The sequence below is a fragment of the Mytilus californianus genome, unplaced genomic scaffold, assembly GCF_021869535.1.
Source record: "Mytilus californianus isolate M0D057914Y unplaced genomic scaffold, xbMytCali1.0.p SCAF_9, whole genome shotgun sequence".
NCBI classification, from domain to species: domain Eukaryota; kingdom Metazoa; phylum Mollusca; class Bivalvia; order Mytilida; family Mytilidae; genus Mytilus; species Mytilus californianus.
The window spans coordinates 70,891,634-70,919,437 of record NW_026262745.1 but is presented as its reverse complement, the minus strand read 5'-3'; the positions used below and the strand labels follow the sequence as shown (position 1 = coordinate 70,919,437).

Genomic DNA, 27,804 nt, shown 5'->3' with positions numbered 1-27,804 from the left:
GTTTAATCCCGCCGCATTTTTGCGCCTGTCCTAAGTCAGGAGCTCTTGGCCTTTGTAAGTCTTGTATGATTTTTAATTTTAGTTCATTTATATGTTTTGGAGTAAAGTATGACGCCCAATTTCACTTAACTTGTACACATTTTTGATTAGGGGCCAGCTGAAGCCCGCCTCCGGGTGCGGAATTTCTCGCTGAGTTGAAGACCCTTTGGTGGCCTTCGGCAGTTTTCTGCTCTTTGGTCGGGTTGTTGTCTCTTTGACACATTCCCCATTTCCATTCTCAATTTTACTATTCTAAAGATACATATGTGATACACAAGGCGACCTTTGAATTATAAAAATAAAAAAAAAAATATTGGAAACTGAAATTATTCTATAATTAACTAATACATTTTACGATTGTTGAAGTATTATAAAAGTCAAGGATTTGTATATTGAGAAATCCTTGTAAAAGTGAACTTTGTAAATCTTAAAATTATTTTTTACTATCAAAAATTATTAAACTATATATCAACATGTTTTTGAGTTGGAATACATTTTTCAAGGACTAAGGATAAAACAAAATTACTTGATATATTTGTTGAAACTTCAAGAATTGTTTAATTCAAAACACGGGGACAATGGAATTTATCAGATCATTCAAAATTGTAATTTGCCTGAAGTCTTGACAAAATAAATGTTTTACTACTGTTGAAATTCCACAATGAAATAACTAAGGTAAAATAAAAAAATTTCAAGTGTTTTTCATGTTTTGTCTTACTTTCCAATACTTCATATCTTATTGTATTAGTATCATTTACCTGACACATTACTTTTATGATTTATTCTATTTGGCAAACTTAAACGAAATCAAATAACAAATATTTTATTTTAATTCTATTTTATGATAAGAATAGCATCATGTTGAACCTCTTATTGCTTTTCAAAATGTTTTAAACTTTGAGTATTCATGAAGATTGTAACAGCCTATTTTATTTGTGTTTGAGGATTTTGAAATTCTTGTTTCAGATTCTTTAAAATGTCACCAGTATTTTCCTATCTTATTCCCATTTGTATTTTATATTTCGATTCATCAGTAGGTGACAATGTTATAGCACCTGTTTTATGACTTGATGACTTCATATTCAATACAGTTAACAACTCAGGAAAAACATATTTCATTGGATAATTTCCTTGTTTATAAACAATATTGTACCAATTTTACACCTTAAATAATCATTTTAAAAATCATATATTTATTTGTATAGCGATATATTTTTTTTAATGAGTGTTCTGTTCAGAATGTGTATGAAGTAATCTTATTAAGTGTAAATTCGAGGAAAAATACATACTTTATAAATCTTACATTAATTTAATACAGTTGTTATAATAGTTTGAATTATAGCCATAAAATATGCTTGTATTTATGGTGTAACATTATGCACAATATAATTATTTATTTAGAAGTATATGATACTGAATTTCTTTTTTGTAGTTACAATCAATATGATAAATGTTAATTATAATTTGTTTTGTTTGAAACTGGAAAGGAAGCAAAAAAAAGTGTTCCATAGTTGAATAACTTATAGTAAATTATAAAATCAAGATTGATGTAAAATAGAAATGTATTAAACAGGTCGGCTATGATTAAGAATTGATCAAGTGTAGTTCAAACCTTATGTCGAATCTTGTTCAGACATTAAAATCAGGATAATAATAAGTTAAGTTCAGGTATCAAATGGGTTAAGACTGTTTCAGTCTGGTCGAGTCTTTGTTCAGACTGTTATACTGTCTATATTAAGGTCAAGTATTGTTAAAATAGAGGTCAAGTAATTTTCAGTAAAATTCATACATATTCAGATTGGTCAAGTAAGAATCAGTAAAGTTGAGTGCAAATACTGCCAATTTCAGACTTTGACTGGTTTGAAGTGTAAGGATAGGGTTGCCCGTAACACCACAGCATTCTTTATTTGCCTGACCAAGTTTAGGAGCCAGTAGTTCAGTTGTTGCCATTGGTTCATTTCCGTCTCAGTTGTTTTTCATAAATTGTATTGTGTAAATTAAGCCTTTAGTATTTTTGTTTGTATACTTTAACATGTTATGTTGGGACCTTTTTTAACTGACTATACGATTAGGATTTTTCTCATTGTTGACGGCTTTTAGGTGACCTATATGTTTGTTTTATCTTCATCATTTTAACATGAAACAGGTTGTGTCACTTGCAATCCTACCACATCTCCTTATTTCTATATGGAAAGTTGTTTTGGACGGAATACTCTAATTCATATGTCTATTGTATGAAGATTGTTTGATGTGAAGAATGTAACAGATACCATATCTTACTCCATCCAGTAACATATGTCATAGAACTGTGAGTTCTGCCCTTACCCACTTTGGTAAATTTATGAGGATTTGTTTGTTTATTTGCAATCATCTTTATCAGGTGTTCACATTTTATATGTATTTCGGGAATGAAGTGGATATTTGTATTGGAGCGAACGAATCAACATCTATTAATCATATACAGATACGTTTGCGTCCTAAACATTGTGGAATACATTTTTTCGCAGCATGCATATACGTCATTGAATTCCAAAATGAAATGAGATTATCTAACTTGATCTTTTTTAAATTTTAAGTAAATGTACGTGATCAGATTATATATATTACTACCAGGAAATTGATATTAAGAAAATCTCTAAAAATATATTTTTACGTACATTATTAGCACTGTTTGAGACATGCATTACTCACTCTGTAGTTTTATGTGCGGTGTTTTGGGTTAATGTGTTTTTACATTTCGTCGTGTTTTTTCTTCTAGTCTACTAGTTTCCTTGTCACGTACAGTAGTTACATGTTTTTTTACAGTTTTATAAAGTTAGTCAAGTTAATATTCATTATCCTTTAGACGTTTTGATTCACAATTTACCTTGAAATCAGAGGAGGGACGGTTTTCTGCACAAGGCAAACTAATGAGTTTTATATTATCGATTAGTTGTAGGCGTAATTTGTCATCAATTACAAGTGTTATTTCTTTATCAAGCGTTTACGTCATTTGGGTAATATGTACATGCATGTAACTTCACCGGAATCTTTCTGCGAAAAAGTAAGGAAGGAAACGTAGCACCGGAACGGAATCGTTTGACTTGTCATATGAATATCGTAACCTACGCCAAGTAGATTTAATTTCTGATATCAAATGAATATTTGTACAACTATTCAATATTTTGTCAATAGCATTATCAAAAAAATATGTTTTGTCATTTTCAGCTGATTCTCACAGTATTGATCGTCGTTTCCCTTCCACAATGTATATGTGTAGTATTCCAACCCCCTCAGCAACCCGTACAGGTTGTGATAGTGGAAGATCCAGGAGAAGACCAGAAAGATTTTTTTGTAAAAGAAGACAGATTTGCCGCCAGAGGTAAATTAGTAACTAATAAACAAATGTCTTTGAAAGTGTATAACTTCTATCAATGCCAGTATTTTTAATTATAACATGTTCTTATATTATAACGAATGTTCACCAGAGGGTGTAGTATGTACACGCCTCTTTATACTTTTTTATGAATAACTTCATAAAAAAATACTTGAATTATTTCAAACAATTTACAACTATTCTAGTTGCGCCTGCGCATGAAGTATTTATCGCTTAGTTGATACGATCCAGTGCTTGCGTTTCCTAACATACATCCTTGGTTAAGGGTTGCTTTTTACAGGGACGCTATGCAACTAAGGCTTCCAAGAGGTTAGTTGAAGTTTGGAACATTTAAGGAAGCCATCACAAATTGGTCGACTGTTATCGAATATCTGTGTCACAGATAACCACAGATATATCCCAATTGTCGTAACAACTATTTCGTGCTCTTAGTCGATTGTGACATGACCGAATGTGACTTATTGCCGAATATAAGGATGTTCGCTACTCTGTTTAAAAATAACAAGCTTTTTAAAAGACTGGTATAAATTGAAAGTATATGAATGAAGGAACTAAATAAGCAGAAACAAAATTAAGGGTCCGTGTGCTTGTTTCCGAGATATAAGCCATTGAAAATTCGGCGGGAACCGTTTCTCTCTAGATTTTTTTATATTTAAAATTGGCACCTTTTTTCTTTCAAAAACTTTTTAAAAAATAACAAGGATTATAAAAGATTTTCAAAAACGGCTTTTTTAAACAATATGTAATAAAATTATGAAAAGAAAAGTAAGCGTTTGCGAGGAAAATTTTTATTGGCACTAACATGGATAAAACTAGATGATGCCGAATATCTGACAAAAAGTAAAAAACAAGAGTAGCGAACATCCTTAAAGTGCAATGTGTGTATTTTTTTTTTTATTATAAATTAGGAAAAGTAAAACAATACTCAGTAACTTAATTTAATCATTAACAAATTATATAATGACTAAACAATAAAAACTTTCATATTTCAACTGATCCCATTCAATGACTTAATGCATCTTCTTGACTGTGAAAAAACAAACCCAAATTTTCCCCTTTTTTGTGATGATATAAACCTACAGTAACTCGTATTGAGGGTATAAGCAGAGATCAGTCTTTACATAAGAAAACTTTATGAATTGGTCCAAGTTACTTACAAATCGGCAGAAATATTTACTGATTCATTCAAAGTTTTCTGACTATTTTTACTGCATTTATCACAATTCCATGACATGTAGGATACCACAAATACTGTTAATATAAAAATAGGAAGATGTGGTTTTATTGCCGATGAGACATATCATCAAAAGAGACCAAATGACGAAGAAGCTGTCTGATAACTTGTGAATGACTAGAAATTGACAAAGACAAAGAAGAAATAAAGTTTACGACAAAAAAAGATAATTCCAATTTTCCCATTGTAAACTCACCATTCCCGTAAAACAACATTCTAACAGAGCCTGTGTATGTATAATGTATCTGCACAAAAGTTGTCTTTAACTGGTTTATAGTTTTCTCCATAAATGGAAATGAGGTAATTAGGTAAACTCAGTTATATACGATTTCGGATATATTTTTTTTCTGTCAGACAATGCATTTTTCATATTGTATAAAACTCTATTAATAAGGAAATTCCAAATTGCTATGTGAGTCACGATAGTTTATTTACTACTTCTGTAGAACAGTTATGTAAAACTATAGACAGCACAATCACAGGTAGCAAGTTATTCATTTTCGCTTTCGGTCAGTTATGTTCAACAAAGTAAGGGAATTTCAGCTTGCTATATGATAAACGATAAAGGTTTTATAAATTCTCAAATAACTGAAGTATAGTCATAGTTAGCAAAACTTTCTTATTTTACCAACAAATTGATTTCATCAATAACATAAGGAAATTTCTTCTTGCTTCATGAGTAACTGTTATAATTTTAGAATTCCTGAAGAACGTCTAAGGTAAAAATAAAAAGAACATGCCTTTTAAATATAGCAAAACTTTTCATTTTCCGCAGTATTTAATACATTCGAATAAAGTAAGAGAATTTGTATTTTCTATTTGTGTGTCATAATGCAAATTTAATATGTTTTTTTAGAATATTAATAAAAAATTGTCTTTTTTAGAATGTCCTTATCATTGGATTATGTAGTTTTCTACAAACCACCTAATTATCATACACATAACATTAAAAACCTAATTAAGTTTTCTTGCCGGCACATTGTTACTTCTTGGTTTTTCCTGAACGGAACACAATATGTTTTACTCCTCTTCCAGTGGTGCCTTCATACCTTTTAGATAACTGACAAATAATAAATTATCCAATGAAAGTATGACAGCCTCTATATGTTTTTCCGCATCGAAGACATGCTCTGCAATTCTTTTGTAATTTCAAAGACGAAACTTCTCAAAAGAAAGTAAAAAAGAGGCGAAAGATAACAAAAAGACATTTAAAATCATGAGTCGAAGACAAACTGAAATGTTGTTACATATCAAATAATTGAAACAAATTCCGTAATTTTGATTTCTTAATATCTCCTTCTGATGTCCAGCAAATTTCTCGCACAAATTGTGAATTCCTGCTAAATTGATCAAGTAGAAAAAAAATTCCAAACTTTACCAGGAGTTTAAAATCTCAATGAAGACAAACGTTTACATTCGGTCGTTGTAATCTACATGTATCAGTAAAAACATACGATATTGTTAGTAAACCGTGAATCTTGAATGATATTTTAACAAACGTGACTGCTGATCACAAAAAAAGAGTTCAAAATAGTTGAAACAACACACTTATTATGTATTTAAATGTAAATTTGAAACTTCATATTAAAATACATAATACGTGTGTTTTTTCAACTATTTTGATTTCTTTTTTGTGATCAGCAGTCACGTTTTTGAAAATATAAAAACTTCATAAAAACTAAATAAACTTGGCACTGCACTATCGAAATGTATCATCCGTGATAATGGTGAAAGACGCCTTCGAAATGCAAAATGTGGTCCTATCCAGCTAAACGGATAGACAATCTTAGGATTGGACTTTCTGTTATTTTTGTGAGAGTCATGTCTGTCTTACTATTATTAGTAGTTTTATAAAATACCTTAACTTAGTATTCATCTTCTTTTCACTCTTATGTATAGGATTCCTACCTTAGGAACACCCCTATTATTGGGTCAATGAAAACATTTACACGAATAGGCAAGAGGCAACAATTCTTATTTTGTAAATTCATTTCAGGAACTGATACAGGAATCGGTTTAGGAGAAAGTTTTCCATTCCTTTCTATGCTTTTTTTAATAATGATAACAATGGTACCTATGATGGATATGGTAACAATGGTACCTATGATTGATATGGTAACAAATGAAATGATGGGAACGATGGCTACTAGTACAACGACCTCTACTACAACACAAGCCCAACCAGCAGCTAGTAAGTATTGATGACAACACTTTTATCTAAAGTTGATGTTTAGAAATGAAAATAGTCGTTGGTCTTCAATATTAACCCCAAGATCAGCACATAAGTGATCTAAATGTAGTATTGTTTTATCAACTCTCTATATAAACCTGACATTTGTTCTTATCTATCAACAACATCACATAACTTTACTATAGATGGAATGATTAAACTGTCAATCAGAAACGTTGTCGATATCTGTATACCTGTCTCATTTTAACACTAACATTTCAGAAAAAGCAAACATAACTATTGCCTCCTTAGTGTGAATCTACTGTTTTAAAACTGTTAAAAAAATTATGTTTACTCATGCATATACAATCCAGGTAACGGGGGAAAAACAAGTTTTTCATTCGAGTGCGGTACGCCGCACATCGTTCAGGTATGGGTCGTATTGCACTAGGGCATCATCCGTTAACCATTTGGGTATCGTTTTGTACATTGTTTGGTCAGCGCCAGGACATCTTTCGTTCATCGTATGTCAGCTGGTATTTGATATCGTTTAGCGTTCAATTTATATGATTGAAAAACGGCATTGTTCAGCGTTTTTAGCTCTTTTTTCGGGTTGTTGTGTCTTTGACACATATCCCGTTTTCATTCTCAATTCTATTTAGCGTTATGTTTATCGATTGTTAAATGCTTTTGTTTCTTTTCCTTAATTCTATTTAAAGAAATATTTATCTTGATACGCGTTATCAGCACAAATCAATAGAGCGACGGATATATAGAAAAAGAAGATTACAAAATATCAATTGCAATATCAGAAAAAATATCCATCATTTAATTTTGAAAGTAACTACTTGCTTGAAAAAATACACATTTCTATTTTCAATGAAAAAAAAAATCGCATGCTTTGCTATAATTCATTTTGTTTCATATTGATTGCGAAAATGCGTAATTTCGATATATTTTTTTAAATATTAATTTGAATTAAACAAAATTTAATACTGTACATTTAGTTTTTTTCAAACAGGTATGAAAATTTGCAAGTAAATATTTCAATTGAAATTGTGGGCTCAAACCTAGAATACCGATTCCCTCCGAGAAAGCCGGAACTGTGTAAATATCTCTCAAAAATTAAACTAGTTGGGATTAAGAATCGTATAGTGAGCTGTAAAAAGCTCAAAAGTATGAAGATCGAAATCATTAGAATGTTCTATTCGAAGTAGTTTCAAGAATTAAAATTTAAGTACATGTGATCAGAAAGAATTAATTCGGGTTTCAACTACAAAAAAAACCTCCTGAAAGTATTTCTTTACGCGTATAACTTTATTTTCAAACAACCTTTATCAGGCAATGTTAACCTGCATGTAAGACACATTGGATATTCTTCTTATGTTTTTATTTATTTGAGCGTCAAAATGAAATGGAAGCTCGAGTTAATGGAGAATTATTTTAAAATAAGATGTTTTCCCCTGTATTTCCTCGTGGATAAGAAGGATATAAAATAGAGTCATCCCTAAACTTTTCAAGTCTAGCATTAAAATTCGTGCTACAGTGGGCATCCGTTTAGATGTGAGGGATGTATGAATGGTCAGCCTCGTTCTTGTAAAAAGAACGTCGCATCCAATGATCGCGTTTCTAGTCCAACCAATGTTATGAATTGTTAGTTTGTTGAAGATGCATGCTACTACTACGGGAGTGTATAACGAACTTGATTAACCACGAGGGAGTCACACTATAGGTCAACCATCGGACGTTTAGCGATCCTCAATCAATCAATTCAAATTGGATAGCACTTTCAAACCTACAGGCGTTTTAGTAAAAAGATGATAACAAAGAATACAGGAAGTGAGGTTAAGCACCAATAATCAATAAATCTGTTTTTATTAGAAATGTTACATCGACGTACACCCTTAACCAAAATGAATTTTCGTTAGGAACGGCAATGCATACCTTTCTTTAAAATGATCTTAACAGTTGGTAAAGAATTGTGTGAGAGTTTATTGCATTCAAGAGATCTCTGCCCCCATAACTGAGTTTGGTTTTAAAGGGTGTCGAGGAGGAGGATGTGAAATATTGTACAAAACAAAATATGTATGCAATTTTCATGTGCATATTAGCAGGAACAGTAAAACGAAACGCGCGTCTGGCGTATCACATTTTAATCCTGGTACCTGTGATGAGTTTATCATTATACGATATGTATATAATCATTGATGCTGATAAAGTTTCAACGGGTGATAGTATTGTATGTATATTGTATATCATTTCGCAAGTGCGCTTGGGAGGGACTTGAAAGTCTATTTGAGGTCGAAAGTTTGAATTAACAAATGACAACGATCGTTTCTTTATGTGTTTGTCTTCATGTAAAAAGAAAAAAAAAATATTGCAAAAATACGGATCTCCAAACAAAATTCAAAACGGAAAGTCTTTTATCAAATGGCAAAATGAAAAGCTCAAACACATCAAACGAATGGGAAACAACTGTCATATTCCTGATTTGATACAATTGTTATTTGTTTGATTATGTCGTAAGACCTTTCGCTAATCTTCATTGCAGTTAAGAATAAACGAATACTATTAAATATTATTTCATGAAAAGAAAGTTAACATTTTCGTTCAATTGTCGTGCGGAAATTCGTATTTGTTTCTTGATTGCTGTTTTGTACATACATCCGGCCGTTGAATTTCCCGTTTGAACTGTTTAATGTTTTTTTTTTCTATGTCGGAGCCTTTCATAGCTTGCTCTACAGTATGGATTGCGCTCATTGTTGTAGACAGTTCGGTGATATATATAGTTGTTAAAAGAGAGGCGAAAGATACCAAAGGAATATTCAAACTCGAAAAGTCGAAAACAAAACTAACAAAGTCATGATTAAAAAAGACAAAGACCAACAGACAAACATTAATACACACAATACAACATAGAAAACTAAAGACTGAGCAACAAAAAAACATAAAAAAAAAACCGGGGGTGATGTCAGGTGCTCAGGAAGGGTAAGCAGATCTTGCTCCACATGTGGCACCCGTCGTGTTGCTCATGTAAGTGCAAACCCGGTGATAAGTCTAATTCTGTAAGTCACATTCGGAGAAAAGGCGACGGGATTGTAGATACGATAATAGAAACATATCCGTCGTCATCTGTGAAACAGATATTTCATAACGGTCAACAAACGCATGATGGCATCCGTAAAATTTACGAAAGGATTATTTCAACTTCACCACTTGGAACTCTTAGTTTAATAACTTCCTTGTGAGCAGCAACCTTTTATCAAGGAAATCATGAAAGGGAATACAAGCCCTGAAATATCGTATCAACTGGGAGATATGTTTACATTATTTGATCACTGGTTGATAATTGGCTAGTTGGTAATCATACCACAACTCCTTATCTTATATGGACAATGCAAAAAAAAATTTACGTTTCTAAATGAAAGACATGTCGACTCATCAGTTTGGGCGAAACAATTACTCTGAGTACGGCAATCTCAAATAAGTACCCAGCATTATATAAAAAAAAACAATAAGACACTATGCATACATACTAAGAACGATGAGACTAATTCTCTTCATACCAATAAAGTCATATACAAGTTATCTCAACAGTTTACTTCATTATGAAATATCCCAGAAAAAAAAATCCGTTTTACAACAAAATAAAAAAGAATATGTACCAAAATTTATATCTTATGATGCACTTTGTTTTAAGAATATTAAACATTAATTTTTCAAAGAAAGTTTTTTATGTCATTTGTGCAAAAAGTTGGTTATTAAGTTACAGATAAATTTTTGGTACGAAAAGTATCATTAACGAACTTGGCATTTACTTCTATCACTGTACTGAGAAAAGTTTTGTCCACATCGGATAGATTTGTAAGGTCATAGTTATATTTGGTCTGATAACATTGTAAATCGCTGTGTTACATATGTTCAGCAGTGGATTACGAAATAAGTTTCATATTCAACAGAGCCTGACTTGCATATTTAACAAAAGCGTCATTCTGCAGAAATTTCTCGATGGCATCCCTTATTAATTTCGAGCAGGAACACTCCGCATCTCAGTTGAGCAATCATCGATCGTTCATTTGTACATACGGTTATGTTCACAGTGTAGAAGAAATCCAAGTGTTTATAAGTTCGAATTTTTGACATTTCCTCTAGACTCTCTGACCATTTAGACTGGTGTTTCCGCAAACGCGGGTCATTAACGATAAGAACAATATTTCACTAAGTCCATCAGCACTAAGTGTTGAATAAGTTTTAAAGTCCACAATCTTTCATGAGATATCTCACATTGATACTCTTAGTGTCACGATTAGAGTAGAGAATGAAAATGGGGAATGTGTCAAAGAGACAATAACCCGACCAAAGAGCAAGAAACAGCTCAAAGATTGTTGACCGAAAAGCGGTAATCCTATCGAAAGATTCGTCGCAGTGTTCTCTTCCTGATCATGCTTACCAAGCGACACCAGCGATTTACTATCAGACATTGAAATCGAACTGCCGGTGAAATCCATCCCACTCCACCTGTAATAGCTGGAATAGATGTGAATTCACCAACGCACAGAAACGAACGAATTGCTCAATTTTTGCAATTTATCAAGTCCATTGACGGGTTTTGAATCCAATACCCCGAAAGCATACTCTGTAATTGGAGTTACGGTACAGTTGAAGAGTTTGGTGTATGTGTCATAGCCCATGCCATCCAGTGTGCAACAATAAGATACCAGTGATCCATAAGCAAGGCTACCAGTTGTTACCAGTTCTTTTACACCAATAGAATAATCAAATGTGTCACCCAATGTAAATCTCAGATATCGATATAGATATGTGTCATCAAATGAAACCATAGTATCACGGCGCCAGTGATTCTTTTTCAACGTGTGAGATCTTAATCTTATCAATGGTCACATTCAACTCCCATTTTTTGACCATTTTTTGACCATTTTTAAAGTACATCAAGTTGTGATTGTAGTCCGTTAGCGGTACTAGAAAGTAACACAGTGTCATCCCTATACAACAGGGCGCTAAGCGAAAAAATGTGATTACATAATATAAATACATTTCGCACAAAAAGTGTTTGTGTTCCTAATTTCTGCAATGAAATTAAAAAATAGTGCCTCATTATCAAACGAGTTCACAGAGTAACCAATCGGAATCAAGAAAAGGAAAACCTAGGATATAAAGAAATCAAAGTAAATAAAAAATCAATGTACTGTTAAACTAAATGCTCTCTTAAAGTCAATGGTACATTTTATATAAAAAATAAATCAAGTTCAAAAAGAGGGACGAAAGATACCAGAGGGACAGTCAAACTCATAGATCGAAAACAAACCGACAACGCCATGGCCAAAAATAAAAAGACAAACAGACAAATAATAGTACAGATGACACAACATAGAAAATCAAAGACTAAGCAACACGAACCCCACCAAAAACTGGGGGTGATCTCAGGTGCTCCGGAAGGGTAAGCAGATCCTGCTCCACATGTGGCACCCGTCGTGTTGCTTATGTTATTACAAATCCGGTAATATGTACGACATAATACGTCGCTTAATGAATTCAAGGGACATTTCATCTTGACCTAATTGTGTTTTACGTCAACACTTTACCTTCATTTTTTTTTTCGTACTGTTCTGATCATTTCAAACTACTATTTTGTCATATTTATAGCACCATGTGTTACACCAAATTGTCCTCATGGGTACAGGTTGCTAGATGACCAAACTGCTAGTACTAATTGTTACCTGTATGGTGGGGGCAATAACTTGCAATCCTGGGATGATGCTATGGTGAGTAGTGTTACTAGTGCATCTATTTTAATTAATTACCTTGTATTTCATTAATATCAGACCAATTTCAACTATCAATATAAAGTCCATGATTGCGTTGATTTGTAGCCAATACTTTTCCTTAATTGTTTTTTCTCATTACATTCTTACTTGTTTCACTTTGTTCAGACAAGTCATAGCACAAGTTGTAAATATAGAAAACGGTAGTTTACTGATGTTAATATCTCATACATGGATTAAGAAGAAAATGCATGGTGACAAATCAAATTTGATTGATTTCTAAATTAGAGAGACCGGGTGCATCGGTTGATTAAGTGTCTCCATCTATGCATGGATCACCGGGCCTTCAAATTTACATTAAATCAAAATTTCACAATCGAGAATAGGCAATACAATCTTATTGAAATTAGTTATCCTTACTTGCTCCTCATATTCCTTCGGTTGTTTAAATATCGCGCGGTGCAAGTACGGATAACTAATTTTGATTAAATTGTAGGCAACATACAGTAGAATTAAAAGTTCCTAAGATCTAGAACATATCGTATATGTCAATGAATTCATGATGGTGATCATAAAACGAATGTACTCACAGAATATAACCCCTATAAAGTTAATTCTAGACGTTGCTGAGTAACAAAGCGAGGATGATGAATACAGTGTAAAAAAAAAACTTTCCTTTAAAGACTATTTGCCATAAAAGTGAGCTTGATATACTGATCTTACAAATACTGACGTAATTTTAGACAAGAATGGTACATTGTTTCTATTATATGAACACCAATTGTGCATTTTAAACAACAACAAATAACACGGTCACATTTAGTTTTCCAGTACGCCAATCATATTTGATTACTTACTTACTTAATCCTCTTCATGGTCTTGAACAAATAAGGCATCAACAAGGGACCTCCAACTCGTTCTATCTTTTGCGATTTTCTCTATCTGATTCCAGGTGTAACCATGTCTTTTTATCTCTACTGCTATATCCCTTCTCCATGTGCCTTGTGGTGTCCATGTCAGCACCTTTTTCACATGCCGGTTGTTATCCATTCGCAATATATGTCCAATATATTTTCACCGCCTTCTCATGATCTCATTCACTATATTCTTCACACCTGTTCTTTCTGATAATTCACTGTTTGAAATTACATTTGGCCATCTGATGTTAATAGTTCGTCTCAAACAGCGTCCTTCGAATCCTCTAATTCGACTTTCGACTTTTTTAGTTGTTTTCCATGTTTCTGAACCGTACAGCAGAACTGATCTAACATTGCTCACATACAATCTAATCTTTGTCTTTCTAGAAATTTTATTGTTTTTCCATATGTTGTTCAGGTTCTTGAATGCAGCAGCTGCTTTGCCAATACGGATGTTGACTTCTTCTTCAATATTTCCTTCTGCATTGACTCTACTACCAAGATAGTTGAATGAATTTACTTGTTCCAGTTCTTTTCCGTTCACTGTTATTGCGTTTTTGTTCTTTGTAGCTATCTTCCTCACCTTAGTTTTCTAATCATTTATCACCAGTCCTACTTTCGCTGCCTCTGATGTAACTTTATCTGTCTTTTTCTGCATGTGTTCATGTGTATGAGAAAAGAGGCTGATATCATCAGCAAAGTCCATGTCCTCCAAAAATGTTGTTAGTCCCCACTGTATACCATGATTTTCAGTTGTTGCCTACTTCATTACCCAGTCAACCACCAATATAAAGAGAAAAGGAGATATTAATTGTCCCTGTCTTACCCCAGATATTATTAAAAACCAGTCTGATAGTTTTCCATCATGTCTGACTGCACATCTAAAACCATCATACATTTCCATAATGATGTTAATTATTTTCTGTGGAATTCCATACATACTCATGATGTACCAAAGTGACTTTCTATGGGCGCTATCAAATGCTTTTCGAAATCCACATAATTTATATATATATAGGTGATCTCCATTCTAGTGCTTGTTCTATAATATTTCTTAGTATGAGGATGTTATCTATACATGCACGGTTTGTTCTAAATCCACTTCGTTCTTCCCGTAGAATAGAATCGGTTTTGTGTTTGATTCGTTCTAGAATTATTCTACAAAGTATCTTTCCAGACACTGATAGTAAAGTAATTCCATGCCAGTTGTTACAATCTGTAAGGTTGCCTTTCTTTGGTAGTTTTATGATGATACTATCTTTCCACTAAGTAAGTAGTATTTCTTTTCCCCATATTTCATTCAGTTAATCACGTAGGATATTCACATTGAGATTTATGTCTGCTTTTAGTACTTCTGCTGGTATGCCATCTGCCCCAGGCGCCTTGTTGTTTTTAAGTTTCTTAATGGCTGCTTTGATCTCATCATCTGTTATGGGTCCCATTTCTATTTCTATTGGTGGTGGAGCTTCCTCTAACCTGTCAACTGAGATTCCTGGTTCAGGTCTATTTAACACCTGTTCAAAATGCTCTTTCCATCTTTTCAATTGTTTCTCAAATTTGCATATTGTCTGACCATCTTTATCTTTGATGTAAGTACTGGTGGTATTTACCCTGCCACTAAGTTGTTTCGGGGTGTTGTATAACTTTCTCACATCTCCAACTTTAGATGCTTTTTCAGCCTCTTCTGCAATATTATTTATGTATGCCTTTTTGTCTGACTTTGCATTCTTTTTCACTTCTTTTTCTTTACTATTATACAGCTCTTTCATTCCCTCTTGTTATTCTCCTGTTGCTTGGTTAGTTTTTTATTTCAATGCTTTTCTTTCCATAATAATAATCCCAGGTTTTTCCAGATATCCATTCCTTTCTTTCTTTATTTTTATAACCTAAGATGTCTTCACTAGTTTTGAAAAAAATTTCACTCATATGTTGATTAAACAAGTCTATTTGCATATAGTCTTAGTTTCTAATTATTCGTCAGTTATTCAAATGTCTGTTTATTTAATTAAGCTACAATGAATGACAAAAACTCATTTTATTTTTTCATGTTTACATGTTTAGCCATAATATGGCATATATATTCATACACTTTTTTTTTCTAAATGCCATAATTTTAAAATTGATAGAATTTAATCGCATATAGACTTGCTGAGTGCAACTAGTTATTATTGGCGTAGTGTGCAATTATCAATACTTTACTCTTCTTTTGAATAACTATGTGGCATATTATACATTCAATCATCGTACGAATAAAAACCTTTTGAAAAAGGAACTCTTTCTTTATGTTGGACTGTAGCACAACTGTCCCAGGTTAGGGGAGGGTTGAACGCTCACAAAACATGTTAACCCCCCAACACTCTTTATGTGCTTGTTCCAAGTGACGAGCCTGTAGTTCAGTTGTTTTTGTCGGTTCATGTCTGTCATATTTCCTTTTTCGTAAATTGTTTTTGTATACATTAGGCCTTTAATTTTCTCAATTGAATTGTTTTTAATGTCGGGGACTTTCATAGCCGACTTTATGGTATAGGTTTTCCTCATTGTTGAAGGCTGTACGGTTGCCCATAATTGCTTACGTTCACTTCAGTTGAACTTTGGTGGATAGTTGTTTCATTGGCAATCATAGAACATCTCCTTATTAAACAATTTTGAAACATGTACTTTTTACTACATGGCATGCCTCAAAGCTTACTATTTGCCTTTACAAAGACAACTTATTAGCTTTTACTAATAAAAGAAAGAGAAAACTAAACATGTAACTATAAGGTCTTTGCTTTTGCCTCATCAATTTTGTTGAATATCACTGTAAGGATTTGCATTGCTGTATTTAAATTTTAAATTTTTATCTTGCTCTTTCAAGAATTTTAGGTAAAGCTTATAAACATTTTTAACATAGTGATCTCTGGTTCATTTATAATCATCTTGATGAAAAAAATGAACATGGTTCTGACGAACATTTAACTTTCATCGCGACCGGAAATTTTTTGGCGGGCAGATTTCTAATTTTGACCTATTGCTAGTCTTGCTAATTGCTTTACCTGTATTTTCTTGAACAAACTATCGATTCCCATCAGGTCTGGAGTTTGTAAAAAAATCAGAATATTCATTTTGAAAATCCTTCTGCCCTGTTTACACCTCAATAATCTCATATAATCGCCCCTCCCCCCCAAAAAAAGTAAAAATAAAAAAATCCATAAGCTATGGCTTTTCCAATATGAAACGTTTCAGAATCTATGATTGCACTTTGCAACAACGAGTACCTTGTCTACCAAAACCCTATATGGCGCAGAACTACTAAAATTACTTAAACATAGACGCCAGTATTTGCAGTAGGAAAGTGAGGATATATTTGGTGCATGTGTTGATGAGACAGAAACATAAACATATTAAAACTATTAATTGAGAACAAGAAGATAATTTCTCATGAGAAAAACGAATTGTCTGAGCATAACTGTAAAATGATACCTTCAAAATAACATTCACAAATTCATTACAATTCTAAAGCATATAAAACGTCGTTCAAATCTCAAATTATAATGTTTGTTGACTAAAAAATCTAATAATAATGTTTCATATAATGAAAAGAAAAGTCGTTCTTTAATGATTATACGTTGAATAAATAAAATATAAAAAAAAACATGTATGTCTTCTTTTTTAATTTCAGAGGACTTGTGCCATGACCCCGGGAGCCTTCCTGTGGAATCCAAACACTGAAGTAGAAGCTAATGCCGTGATAAATAAATTGTCTATTCGTAAGTTAGGAGTTGATAAGCTATTCGTGGTTTTATGTTTGTAAAGCTCTACAAGTTCGTAATCGATTTGGTGCGTCAACTGTTCTTATTTGAGCGCCACATGATGAGTCTAGACGAAACGAGCGTCTGGCGAATACAATTATAATCCTTGTATCTTTGATGAGTTTTTTACCTTCTTTATCGATGTAAATGAGAAAAGTAATGAAGATCGTTTTTTCAGATTGATGGCTGCCGTATGACATGTTTTTTTAGATTAATATGGAACAACATAATTCAATTTGGATCGGTTCAAGTGTAAAGCAATTCTAGTATAGAATATTTCTAGTCTAGAACATCTCTAATATATTTCTAATCTACTGGTCTAGGGTATAACTGTCAAAAATGTAAACCTGTTCTAATTTGATATAAACATTCTAAATGTGTTCTAAGGTAGTCACAAGAATAACGATTCAACCTTTATTGCACCAAATGCACCATGATAAATATCTTTTCAGTGATGCTAGAGGCCAAAATATTTGGAAATTCAAAGCTCATTCAAAAAGTCAAGAGCTAATAAACCCCAAAAATACAACCAAATCCGAGCAAGCAATCAGAGCTCTGCTTCTAAAGCATCTATATATATTATTTTAAATAAATTCAAAATTTTATATCAGTAAACTGCAATTAAAAGATTTCCAAATTTTCATCCAAGGACAGGGGTACTTATTACTAGGTTGGTGATACCCTCGGATAATTACCGTCCACCAGAATAGGGTACACATTGCAAATTATTTTCTAGAGACGAACTGTTCTAACCAGTTCTATGGTAGAACTTTCCGAATCAGTTTCAGGGTAGAACTATTCAAATCTGTTCTATAGTAGAAAAAGCCGTCATAATTTTTTTTTAGGAGGAACAGTTCTAAAGAAGCAGTTACGATAATCACGAGCATCGAACTAGAAAACGGATATTTAAATATATAATAAGAGCCTGTACGTCAGAGGTTGTTGTTTGTTGCTTTATAGTATATTCGATTTTTGTTTATTATTTTGATACCTATTCAGACCGTTAGTTTTCACGTTTGAATTGGTTTACATTTAGTTCTTGTGATACCTTTTAAAGCTTGCTGTGATAAATGGGTTGCTCTCATTGTTGAAGCCGTCCGATGACCTTTATTTGTTGACTTCTGCGTCATTTGTTCTACTTAATTAAAAAAAAAAACCTTTCTTTTATCTAATCTTTTATTTTAAGGATATCTTTCAAAGATAGCATTTTAAGAGGGAGAACGTAAGCGTCTGTGCTTTATTAATGTTTGCAGCTATATCTGTATGCATCATATTTACCGGCACATCCAGTTGAGTCTAGTGCAACATGCTTGTCAAAGGAGACACTTGCCATCTGGTCTAAACAACATTAACGGTATCAATTTTCTGTACCAATAATGTGCATTTCGACAATAAATGTCTCTCCAGTTAAGCTCGAGGCACAAATATTTGAAAATTAACAACTAAAAATACATTAAGAGCTTCTAGACTTCAAATAACAAAAAAGTATAGGCAAAGCTGGGATAGGAAATTTGAGCTTTTCACGAGGGAGATATATTCCTTGATTTAAAATAATGTTCCAAATTCTTTAGCAGCAAGTTTTAATAACATTTTATCCGTATTCTCATGCCAGTACCGAAGTACTGGCTACTGAGCATGTGATAACTTAGGGGATTAACAGTCCACCAGCAGAGGTATCGACCCAGTGGTAGTTATAACATTAACGGTTACAATTTTATGCACCAATGCGCCTTTGGACAATTATTAACTCTTCAGTTTGGCTCAAGGTCAAAATATTTGAAAATTAAAAACGTAAAAAAAGAGGAGTTTATAGACATAAAAGAGCGTAAATATAGTCAATGCCGGGCAAGAAATCAGTGCTTTGCATACCCCTTCATTTCAATTAATTTAAAAATCATTATAACAGCAAATTTGATGACACAATATCTATATTTCCATACCGATATACTGGCTACTGGGCTGGCGATACTTTCGGGGACTGACAGTCTACCAGCAGATGTATCGACCAAGAAATAACATTAACGGTTTTAGAAATTACTCACATGAAACGACAACTTAGGTAAACAATCCACTATTATTGTCTAATCTTGTATAGTATCAATTTCATAAGTTCCTCTATCCGAAACTCCTTAAAAGCAATAATTGATTCTTTGAAGTTGACGAGTATCAAAAGACAGTTCTTCGCCCATTAATTGCTATCTGGTTGAAATAAAACAATCTATAATTCAAAACAATATCCATGTTCGTATTTAGCCTTTTTCGATTTCTTGTAAAAAGTTCACGAACGTCACTTTTCCTCGGTTATATAAACACGTTACATAAATTGACCCCAGTTAATAGTAAAAGGACTAGATTTGCTTTTCCATTATGCAACCCCTAGTTATATTTACCATTCGTTCTATTCTTTTTTTATATTATTATGTAAAATTTCCTTCCGTTATCATTTGTTTTGCATTTGCCGCTGATTTGATTTAAACAATCAAACGCTACGAATAATTTAACTCTGAATAATCTAATTTTGGATGTAACACGTCTTCTAATTGGCTGAAAGTGTTTTGTCTATCAGCTCATAGACATAATTTTGTCATGTAACCGTGACGTCACCAACGTTTTGTTTCAAAATTTACTCCTTAAAAACGGATTTTAGAATTAAATTATAAGGAATGACTGTAATATTTTTTTTGTCTCTTCGAAATAACATAAAAAATGTGGTGCACACTTTTAAATAACACGCTACGCGGGTTATTTAGTGTGCACCACATTTTTTTTAGGTTATTTCTTCATAGACAGAAAAATTTTTACAGTCATTCCTTAAATATATACGATTTTATTGTTCGGCCAAATTCATCCACCTTTAATGTAAGAAAAACCGTTTTCGGTATTTCTAGCGTCTACGAATTCGAGAAACGAGCTTTAGTAGAGTACGAAGGAAATTGTATGCATGCGTCAATAAGCAGACAATCTATATGTATTTATATTTCTCCATATTTGATTATGTACGTTATCCATACATATATTTTTTTTTATTCTTTCAACAAATCTTGTGATACACTAGTTAACATTTTTCGATTTGGAATCTTTATACTCACATTCTATTTTTTTTACCATCGCCAGGATTATTTTTAATTAACCTCGATATATGTTACACATTCAAGTAATTTATTACAATTCCATCGTTTTAGCATTCCAAGAATGTATGTGGACTGGTGGCAGAAAAGCCAACGATGGAACGTTTGTATTTGATATAGACAAAAGTGGATTTCCATTAGATATGATGACGAATCGTCAACCATTTGGCATGATAGGTAACTTTAACTCTTCAGTTAATTATGCAACTCTTCTCATAAATTAACATTGAAATGAGTAAATCTATACAAATTTGCTATTCACATACTTATGTTCATTTACCGCAGAGTAATCTTAACATTATCTCTTCTTGTGTACACAATTTAAATCTTGGTAACTATGATGAGTTAAAGTAAGAAACAATGCGTTTTGTATAAAGGTATGAAGAATTGCTGGAAATACAACAATGAAGCAGTATTGAAAGAACTCAAGAACATCAACGATCATTTAAAGGTCTAAAACACTAAACACGTGTCTGTACAATATGGATTGCTTTCACTCACCCCGAGTATAAAAGAGATCACAATTCTCCAAAAAATGATACAAAACCGCAAAGTCAAGTTAATACCTCTTTTTACTTTTTAAAAATTCTTCTCTGACAACATATTAAAATAACAAAAATTCCAAAGATGAGGTACAGTCTAAGGCTAAAAAGACATTCACAAGGGTACTTTTACTTCTAGAAATACTTGAACAGAAAAATAGAACTTTGATACAGACATTATCACCTTTGAATTGTGTAGTGTTTAGTAGAGTCTATTTTTTCCGATTAATTTTTACATGGATTTAAAGACAACTGGATATTTTTTATAATTATTTAACTTCAAGATCATACTGCTAAATCTTTTAAATCGAATAGTTATATTAAGTAGTTATATTGAGTACACGATACCGCTGAGGATGAAAACAAATAACATTTGTAGGTATTTTACCGATATGAAGTATTTCAACATAACTAAGTATTTGATACCTCTATATGCTGTAAAAGAGGAACGAAAGATACCAGAGGGACAGTCAAACTCATAGATTGAAAATAAACTGACAACGCCATGGCTATAAATAAAAAGACAAACAGACAAATAATAGTACAGAAGACACAACATAGAAAACTAAAGACTAAGCAACACGAACCCCACCAAAAAACTGGGGGTGATCTCAGGTGCTCCGGTAGGGTAAGCAGATCCTGCTCCACATGTGGCACCCGTCGTGTTACTTATGTTATTACAAATCCGGTAAAAAGTCTAATTCGGTAGGTCACATTCGTGAAAAGGGAAGGGTATTGTAGTTACGACATAAGGAACATATCCGATATCATCTGTGAAACGGTTATTCAATAAAGGTCAACCAACTCGTGATGGCGTCCGTAAAATTTACGAAGGGATGATTTCAACTTCACCATTTGGAACTCTTGGTTTAATAGCTTCCTTGTGAGCAGCAATCCTCTATCAAGGACATCTTGATAGGAAATACAAGCCCGGGAATATCGTATAAAGTTGGAGATATATACTCCGTATGCAGGCGCTGCTGGAATGTTGCTACATAGAAATGGAAAGTTCACAATTGGGAAGCTGAAATCATCTCTTTTGTCGTAAGGTTTTGTTTTCAACCGACCCTCATTGTCAGTTTCTAGATGTAAGTCAAGATATGAGGCTGACTTATCTGTATCTGTAGTATCCTTTATCTCTAGTTCGATGGGATAGATTCGTTCAACATAGTCACCAAATTTTGTATTATTCAGTGAGAGAACATCATCTATATAGCGGAACGTAAAGTTAAAGGATATTGCTAACTTCTTATCTTTCTTCCTAAGAAGTTCCTGTATGAAGTCAGCCTCGTAATAATAAAGAAACAAGTCGGAAAGAAGAGGGGCACAATTGGTTCCCATTGGAATTCCGACAGTCTGTTGAAAAACACGTCCTCCAAACGTAACAAATATGTTGTCAATCAAGAAATCAAGCATCTTGATAATGTCTGTTTCAGAGAATTTTTTGTTTGAATCAGAGTAATTCTTTACAAAGTAGGATTTATCCCTCCCCAAGACATGATACTTGTATCTACGTTCGCCATACTTTTTAATGAAACAAAGTAATACCAACTCTTTCAATTTGTCTTTTAGTTCGGAATGGGGAATACTTGTGTAAAGTGTAGAAAAGTCAAATGTTTTAATACTATTGCAAGATGAGAGAGTCTTAGATTGTATGTACTCTTAAAGATCTTTGGAATTTTTAAGTATCCACATCTGATTCACGCCACCTCTAGAATAGGCAGTTGCACAATAACTTTGGAGCCCGGTTTTGATTGCTGATAAAATAGATGTTAATAATTTAGAAAGCGGTTTCGTGGAGCACTTGGAAGACCCAGCAATATACCGTTGTTTGTAAGGACACTTATGTAGTTTAGGTATCCAATACAGTGATGGAAGATCCAGTTCTTTATCTTTGGTTGCAATTCCAAAGGAACATATAACAGACCTATGATTATCAAGGATTTCCTCTTTGGTAAGTATCGTGAGGGTATATTTTGAGTTTCCAAGTGAAATGTCAATACCTAATTCATTTATCAAGCAGTTTATGTAATGATATTTACACACAAAAACGATGTTGTTTGGGATTTATCTGCGGGGACAACAACATGTTTGTCATGGAGGTAGGACAAGTGTTTTGCAACATTTGGGTCTTTAAAAATTGACATAGCGTGGGTATTGATAGGCCCATTTAGTTTCTTAATTCGGAATTGTATCAACGACCTCACAGCTCTAATCCATTCGGAAAGAGTATCTACGTCTTCTTTCTCGCGTTTAGCCCATAGCCTGGCATAATCATCGACTGAATCCATCAGTATTTTGAAGTTGTATTTCCAATTGATGGATTTAGGCTCACGATATTTCGGACCTTTGGATAACAAATTTAACAGGGAAGTGTTATTGACAATGTTGAGGTCTCCGGTAATAACGTGGCCAGCCGGTTAATATGTGAATTGGGAACTAGCACAGGTGCAATCAGGAGGTTTAGACTTGAAGTCGTCAATGTTGAGATCCTGCAAAACGTGTTTATAATTGAAAATTTTAGTTGTAATTGGTTTGGTATAGGTATAAGAAATTATTGGTACAGACTGATCTTTAAAATAAGGAGGTATTTTCGACTGAACTAATTTATGATGAAGGATATTGCCTAAGTTGACGCCATCGAGACCTTTGTTGGCAAAGGAAAGTTTAAGAAAAGATATCTTCTCTTTTTCATCTTTTCCAATGCGAACTGGTTTGAAAAGTCTGTGACTTGCAATATCCGAAAGGATAGCTGTAAGTTTGTATTTGTTTGAATGAGGGTTTGTAACAGTGGTTTTCAAATATACATTGAACAGAGAATGAAGTTTTGAAAAGGGTAATGAATAAAGTTTCTTGCGAATTTGATGAATACCTAACGGCTTTTGTATAAATGGCAGCAAGTCATTAATAGAGACATCATGCAAAGTAGGTGATGCAAAATGACGATGACTATGACTGCGTCTACGTCGAGGAGTAGAGTTGAAAATATTCATCACATTCACCGAGCTACAGGAAAGACTAGATAGAATACCTATACCATCAATTTTGTCATTGCAACCATATGGCTGTAAATTTTGCATATTCTTTCTTTGACTTTTCTTTAAATTTCTTTAGTTTTATCAGCTCTCCATTTGCTTAAACGTTTGAAACGATCTGCTATTATTCTTCGTACAAAGACCATGAGTAACTATAAAATAGACTTACCTTTTTGTTCCTGTTGATAATTTGTAATGCTTAAAATCATGAAGTTCAATAAAATGAATAAGTTCGAAAGATTTCCCCTGTTCTGATATACAAGCTCAAAAGTTATAGACATAGACTTAAAGAAACTATAGCGACCGAGGTATGACACTATATGTCCTTATTTGTATGATTTAATAAAATATGGTGCTTACATAATTATGTAAATGTGCTGGAGGCGAGCAGAAGTACGATATATCAACATGAATAACTTTTGATCTTTAATGTCATTAAGAAAATATAAAAAAGAAAAAAAATAAAGGAGCATATATAAACTACAGTTATTAATCTTTCGTATAGATAAAAACAAGAAAATATCTAAGAATAGTTAAAAAAAAAAAAAAGGCATCAGAAAATTGGAAAAGAAAAAAGAAGGTTCATACTCGAGCCCAGTGTAACTCCTTATGAACTGATACATCGACATCTTTAATTGCTTTTACATATTGTTAAATGCACCCCAATTCATTTCGATCGTATGGCTGTACTGTTTATTTGAGTGTTGTGACACAACGTCTTTCAAAACAGCAATTTACGTCTTTGAGTTTTGTTTCATTTTTTTTTCTAATTAGCCAATGTCATTATATTATTACAGTTGTATTGTAGAATAGTTATTTTGTAGCGATTATGTCTGACGAAAATGATAGCTGCTTAGGAATACTAGGACTTGACGTTGAACCTAGAATATGGCTATGGGGAGACAACTTTTGTTCTTTTGCCGCCCTATACGTTTGCGAATTTCCAAGAGTAAGTATGATATATCATGATGTTGTCATATTATAAAATAACATATTGTTTGATTTTAATGATACCAAAAAGTAAAACAACAAAAATACCGAACTCTAAGGAAAATTCAAAACAGAAAGTCCTTTAACAAATGGCACAATCAAAAGCTCAAACACATCAAACAAATGGAAAACAACTGTCATATTCTCGAAAATATTATTTTCCTTATAAGAAAAACAGTATTACATAAAGATATACGATTTTCGAAAATCATCGATTGCATAGATAAATTGAATCGTCCGCTATCCTTGTATAAAGCCTTCTTATGTATAGGATTATGACTCGTTAAGGTAATCTTGTCGTTTTCGTTTGACTGAATGTGTCACTAATGCAGCTAATGAATATAATTAACAATCATTTTTTGTTCTCGAAAAACGTATTGTACAGTGGCATGCTAAATTAGATAAGAACATTTTTAATATGAATAATTGATTGCCATATTGAATATTTCTAACCATGTGAGTTAAATAGGACAATTTTATATTAATTTTTGGTTTAAATATTTTTAATTCTATTTCTTTGTGAAATATAAGGATTAAAATTTATAATTTTGTGTATTTCAGACTATTTGTCCATAGCGAGAGTGTACGCTGACATCTTAGTAAAATCTTTCAGCTGATTTATCTGTTTTAGTATTAATTCACTGGTATTCCATAAGGATCAATAAAATTTTGACATTTTTACGTATTATGTCTGTTTGTTTTGCTCACACATTGTTGTCAAGATAATGGAATTCTATGCGATTGTTTTACAAGTGAGAGATTTAGCCAGCTATAAAATCAGGTTTAATCTATCATTTTCTACATAAGGAAATGCCTGTACCAAGTCGGGAATATGTCATTTGTTTTTACCATTTTATAAAGGACTTTCTGTTTGAATTTCCCTTTTGAGTTTGGTATATTTGTTATTTTACTTTTTCAAACTATAATTGCGTCCGTAAATCGTTGGATAAAGTGATGTCACTTGTATAGTTTCGAAACAAATGTTTCAATGAATTTCGTTAAGATATAAGTAGGAAAATATGACAGAAAAAAGCAAGTGCTGGTATATAGTATCAACTGGGAGATGGATGCTAAAAATAAAACCGTCGATTGATTGGTCTGAAATATAAATCAAATAAAGAACTGAAATAATATCTTTTGTCGGAATGGTATATCGCATCAAATTCTTTTTTTTTAACTAGCTAATGTCTTGAGTATTTCAAACTGATTTGTTGTTTTTGAGGTATAGGATATACGTCGTTAAGATAATAACCCAACATTACACTACATAGTAAAAATATACTCTTCTGTTAAACATTCTAATGGATATAATGTTTTGTCTGTGTAGAAATTGATTGATTAGATATTTTTTTAAGTCATAAATTTTGTCAGGAGTATAAACAAGATTTGATCTTATACAATTATGACCGTCCTAAATAGTTAATAGCCCAAATTATTAAATCGACGAAATGCTTTTTTCCTCGAGGTACGTAGAACCAAGTAAAAAGTGCCTTTTCGAGAGTTAATAATTTTGAATATTACTTTTCGCGAAGGACATAACTGTATTTTTATACTGAACTTAATACATGGTTCAGTTTTCTGCTCTTTGGACGGGTTGTTGTCTCTTTGACACATTCCCCATTTGCATTCTAAATTTTTTGGATATAATTATTGTTAATAAATCTTGAGCTAAATCTGAAGGCGGACGCCATATTTTCAAGACGTCAACCAACAATATGACGTGAATAGTTGTTGTTTTGACATGCAAATGTACGCGGATATTCCCGAACAGTTATTTTTCCTACGTGCATATTCCTGAACAGTTATTTTGCATACGCGCATATACCCAAACAGTTATTATGCCTACGCGCAATCTGCCAAGGGAAAAAGGGGTTATTCTCCTTTTAAAAACATACATTAATATCTTAGTTATTCTATCAGTGGTTACTATAGTAAAGTATTATTTTACTATTGTGCAACTTTTTTCTGTTATCATAACATATATATGAACCCTTTGACGTCACAATTAATTATAGTGATATTGTTTTTCAAATGAAATAGAACCCTACACATTTGTTTAAAAAAAAAAACAAAAACAAAAAAACACATTCCTGTTTTATTTCAAAAAATGCTCCCTCAATTTTCCAAAGATTGTTTTAGTGATGAAATGAGGTATTCCTATAACTTTAATAATAATATTATCCCATATTAATGAAAGTTTTGATTTACTTTTAATAATCGTGGAATTATGTTTATTTTGGCTTTTCAGTAAGTATACTTCATACATGTACATAATATTTCTCTTTAAATCCTAGTAATAAATGAACAGGTACAGCCACATGCAATGAATTGATTCGGTCAAACTGCATTGAAAGCAAAAAAAAATTTATAAAATAAAATAGTTGAAACCTTTGTCAAATTTCCAATGCTCGATGGAACATCTCAGAAGGAATACTTTGATTATTATAAAAAAGAAAATATATTAAAAGATACTGATAAATATACGTGTTCAAATCAACGTTACTGATCATAGACACACATATAAATAATAAAGAAAACGTTATATCCTAATATGTAATATCAAATTTAACACTACGACTGTTGGTTAGAAAGTGATTACTTTCAAATATATTCCCGAACATGAAAATATATCACGTGATTAAATCATACTATTCAAATTCATCTTCATTACGAATGGTTTTCCTTTTTTCCTTGCAACGCATACATATCAATTATTAAACGCAAATTAGTTATATACGATACCTGAGGCGTTACCATTACATAAAGGAACTTATTTGTCCGTTTTAAGCTTTTAATTAA

General features: G+C 32.5%; 1 protein-coding gene across 1 annotated transcript in view; it reads left to right on the top strand.

Moving 5' to 3' along the window:
- Window positions 1–25,581, top strand: part of LOC127713971 (uncharacterized) — a 44,702-nt gene extending 19,121 nt beyond the window's left edge. Inside the window, exons 2-8 of the mRNA XM_052219921.1 lie at window positions 3,247–3,400; window positions 6,646–6,840; window positions 12,484–12,602; window positions 17,181–17,268; window positions 20,493–20,615; window positions 24,840–24,964; window positions 25,567–25,581. Of these exons, the coding sequence (XP_052075881.1) occupies window positions 3,247–3,400; window positions 6,646–6,840; window positions 12,484–12,602; window positions 17,181–17,268; window positions 20,493–20,615; window positions 24,840–24,964; window positions 25,567–25,581 (819 nt within the window). The remainder of the gene's footprint in view (window positions 1–3,246; window positions 3,401–6,645; window positions 6,841–12,483; window positions 12,603–17,180; window positions 17,269–20,492; window positions 20,616–24,839; window positions 24,965–25,566) is intronic.
- Window positions 25,582–27,804: the final 2,223 nt, after the last annotated feature.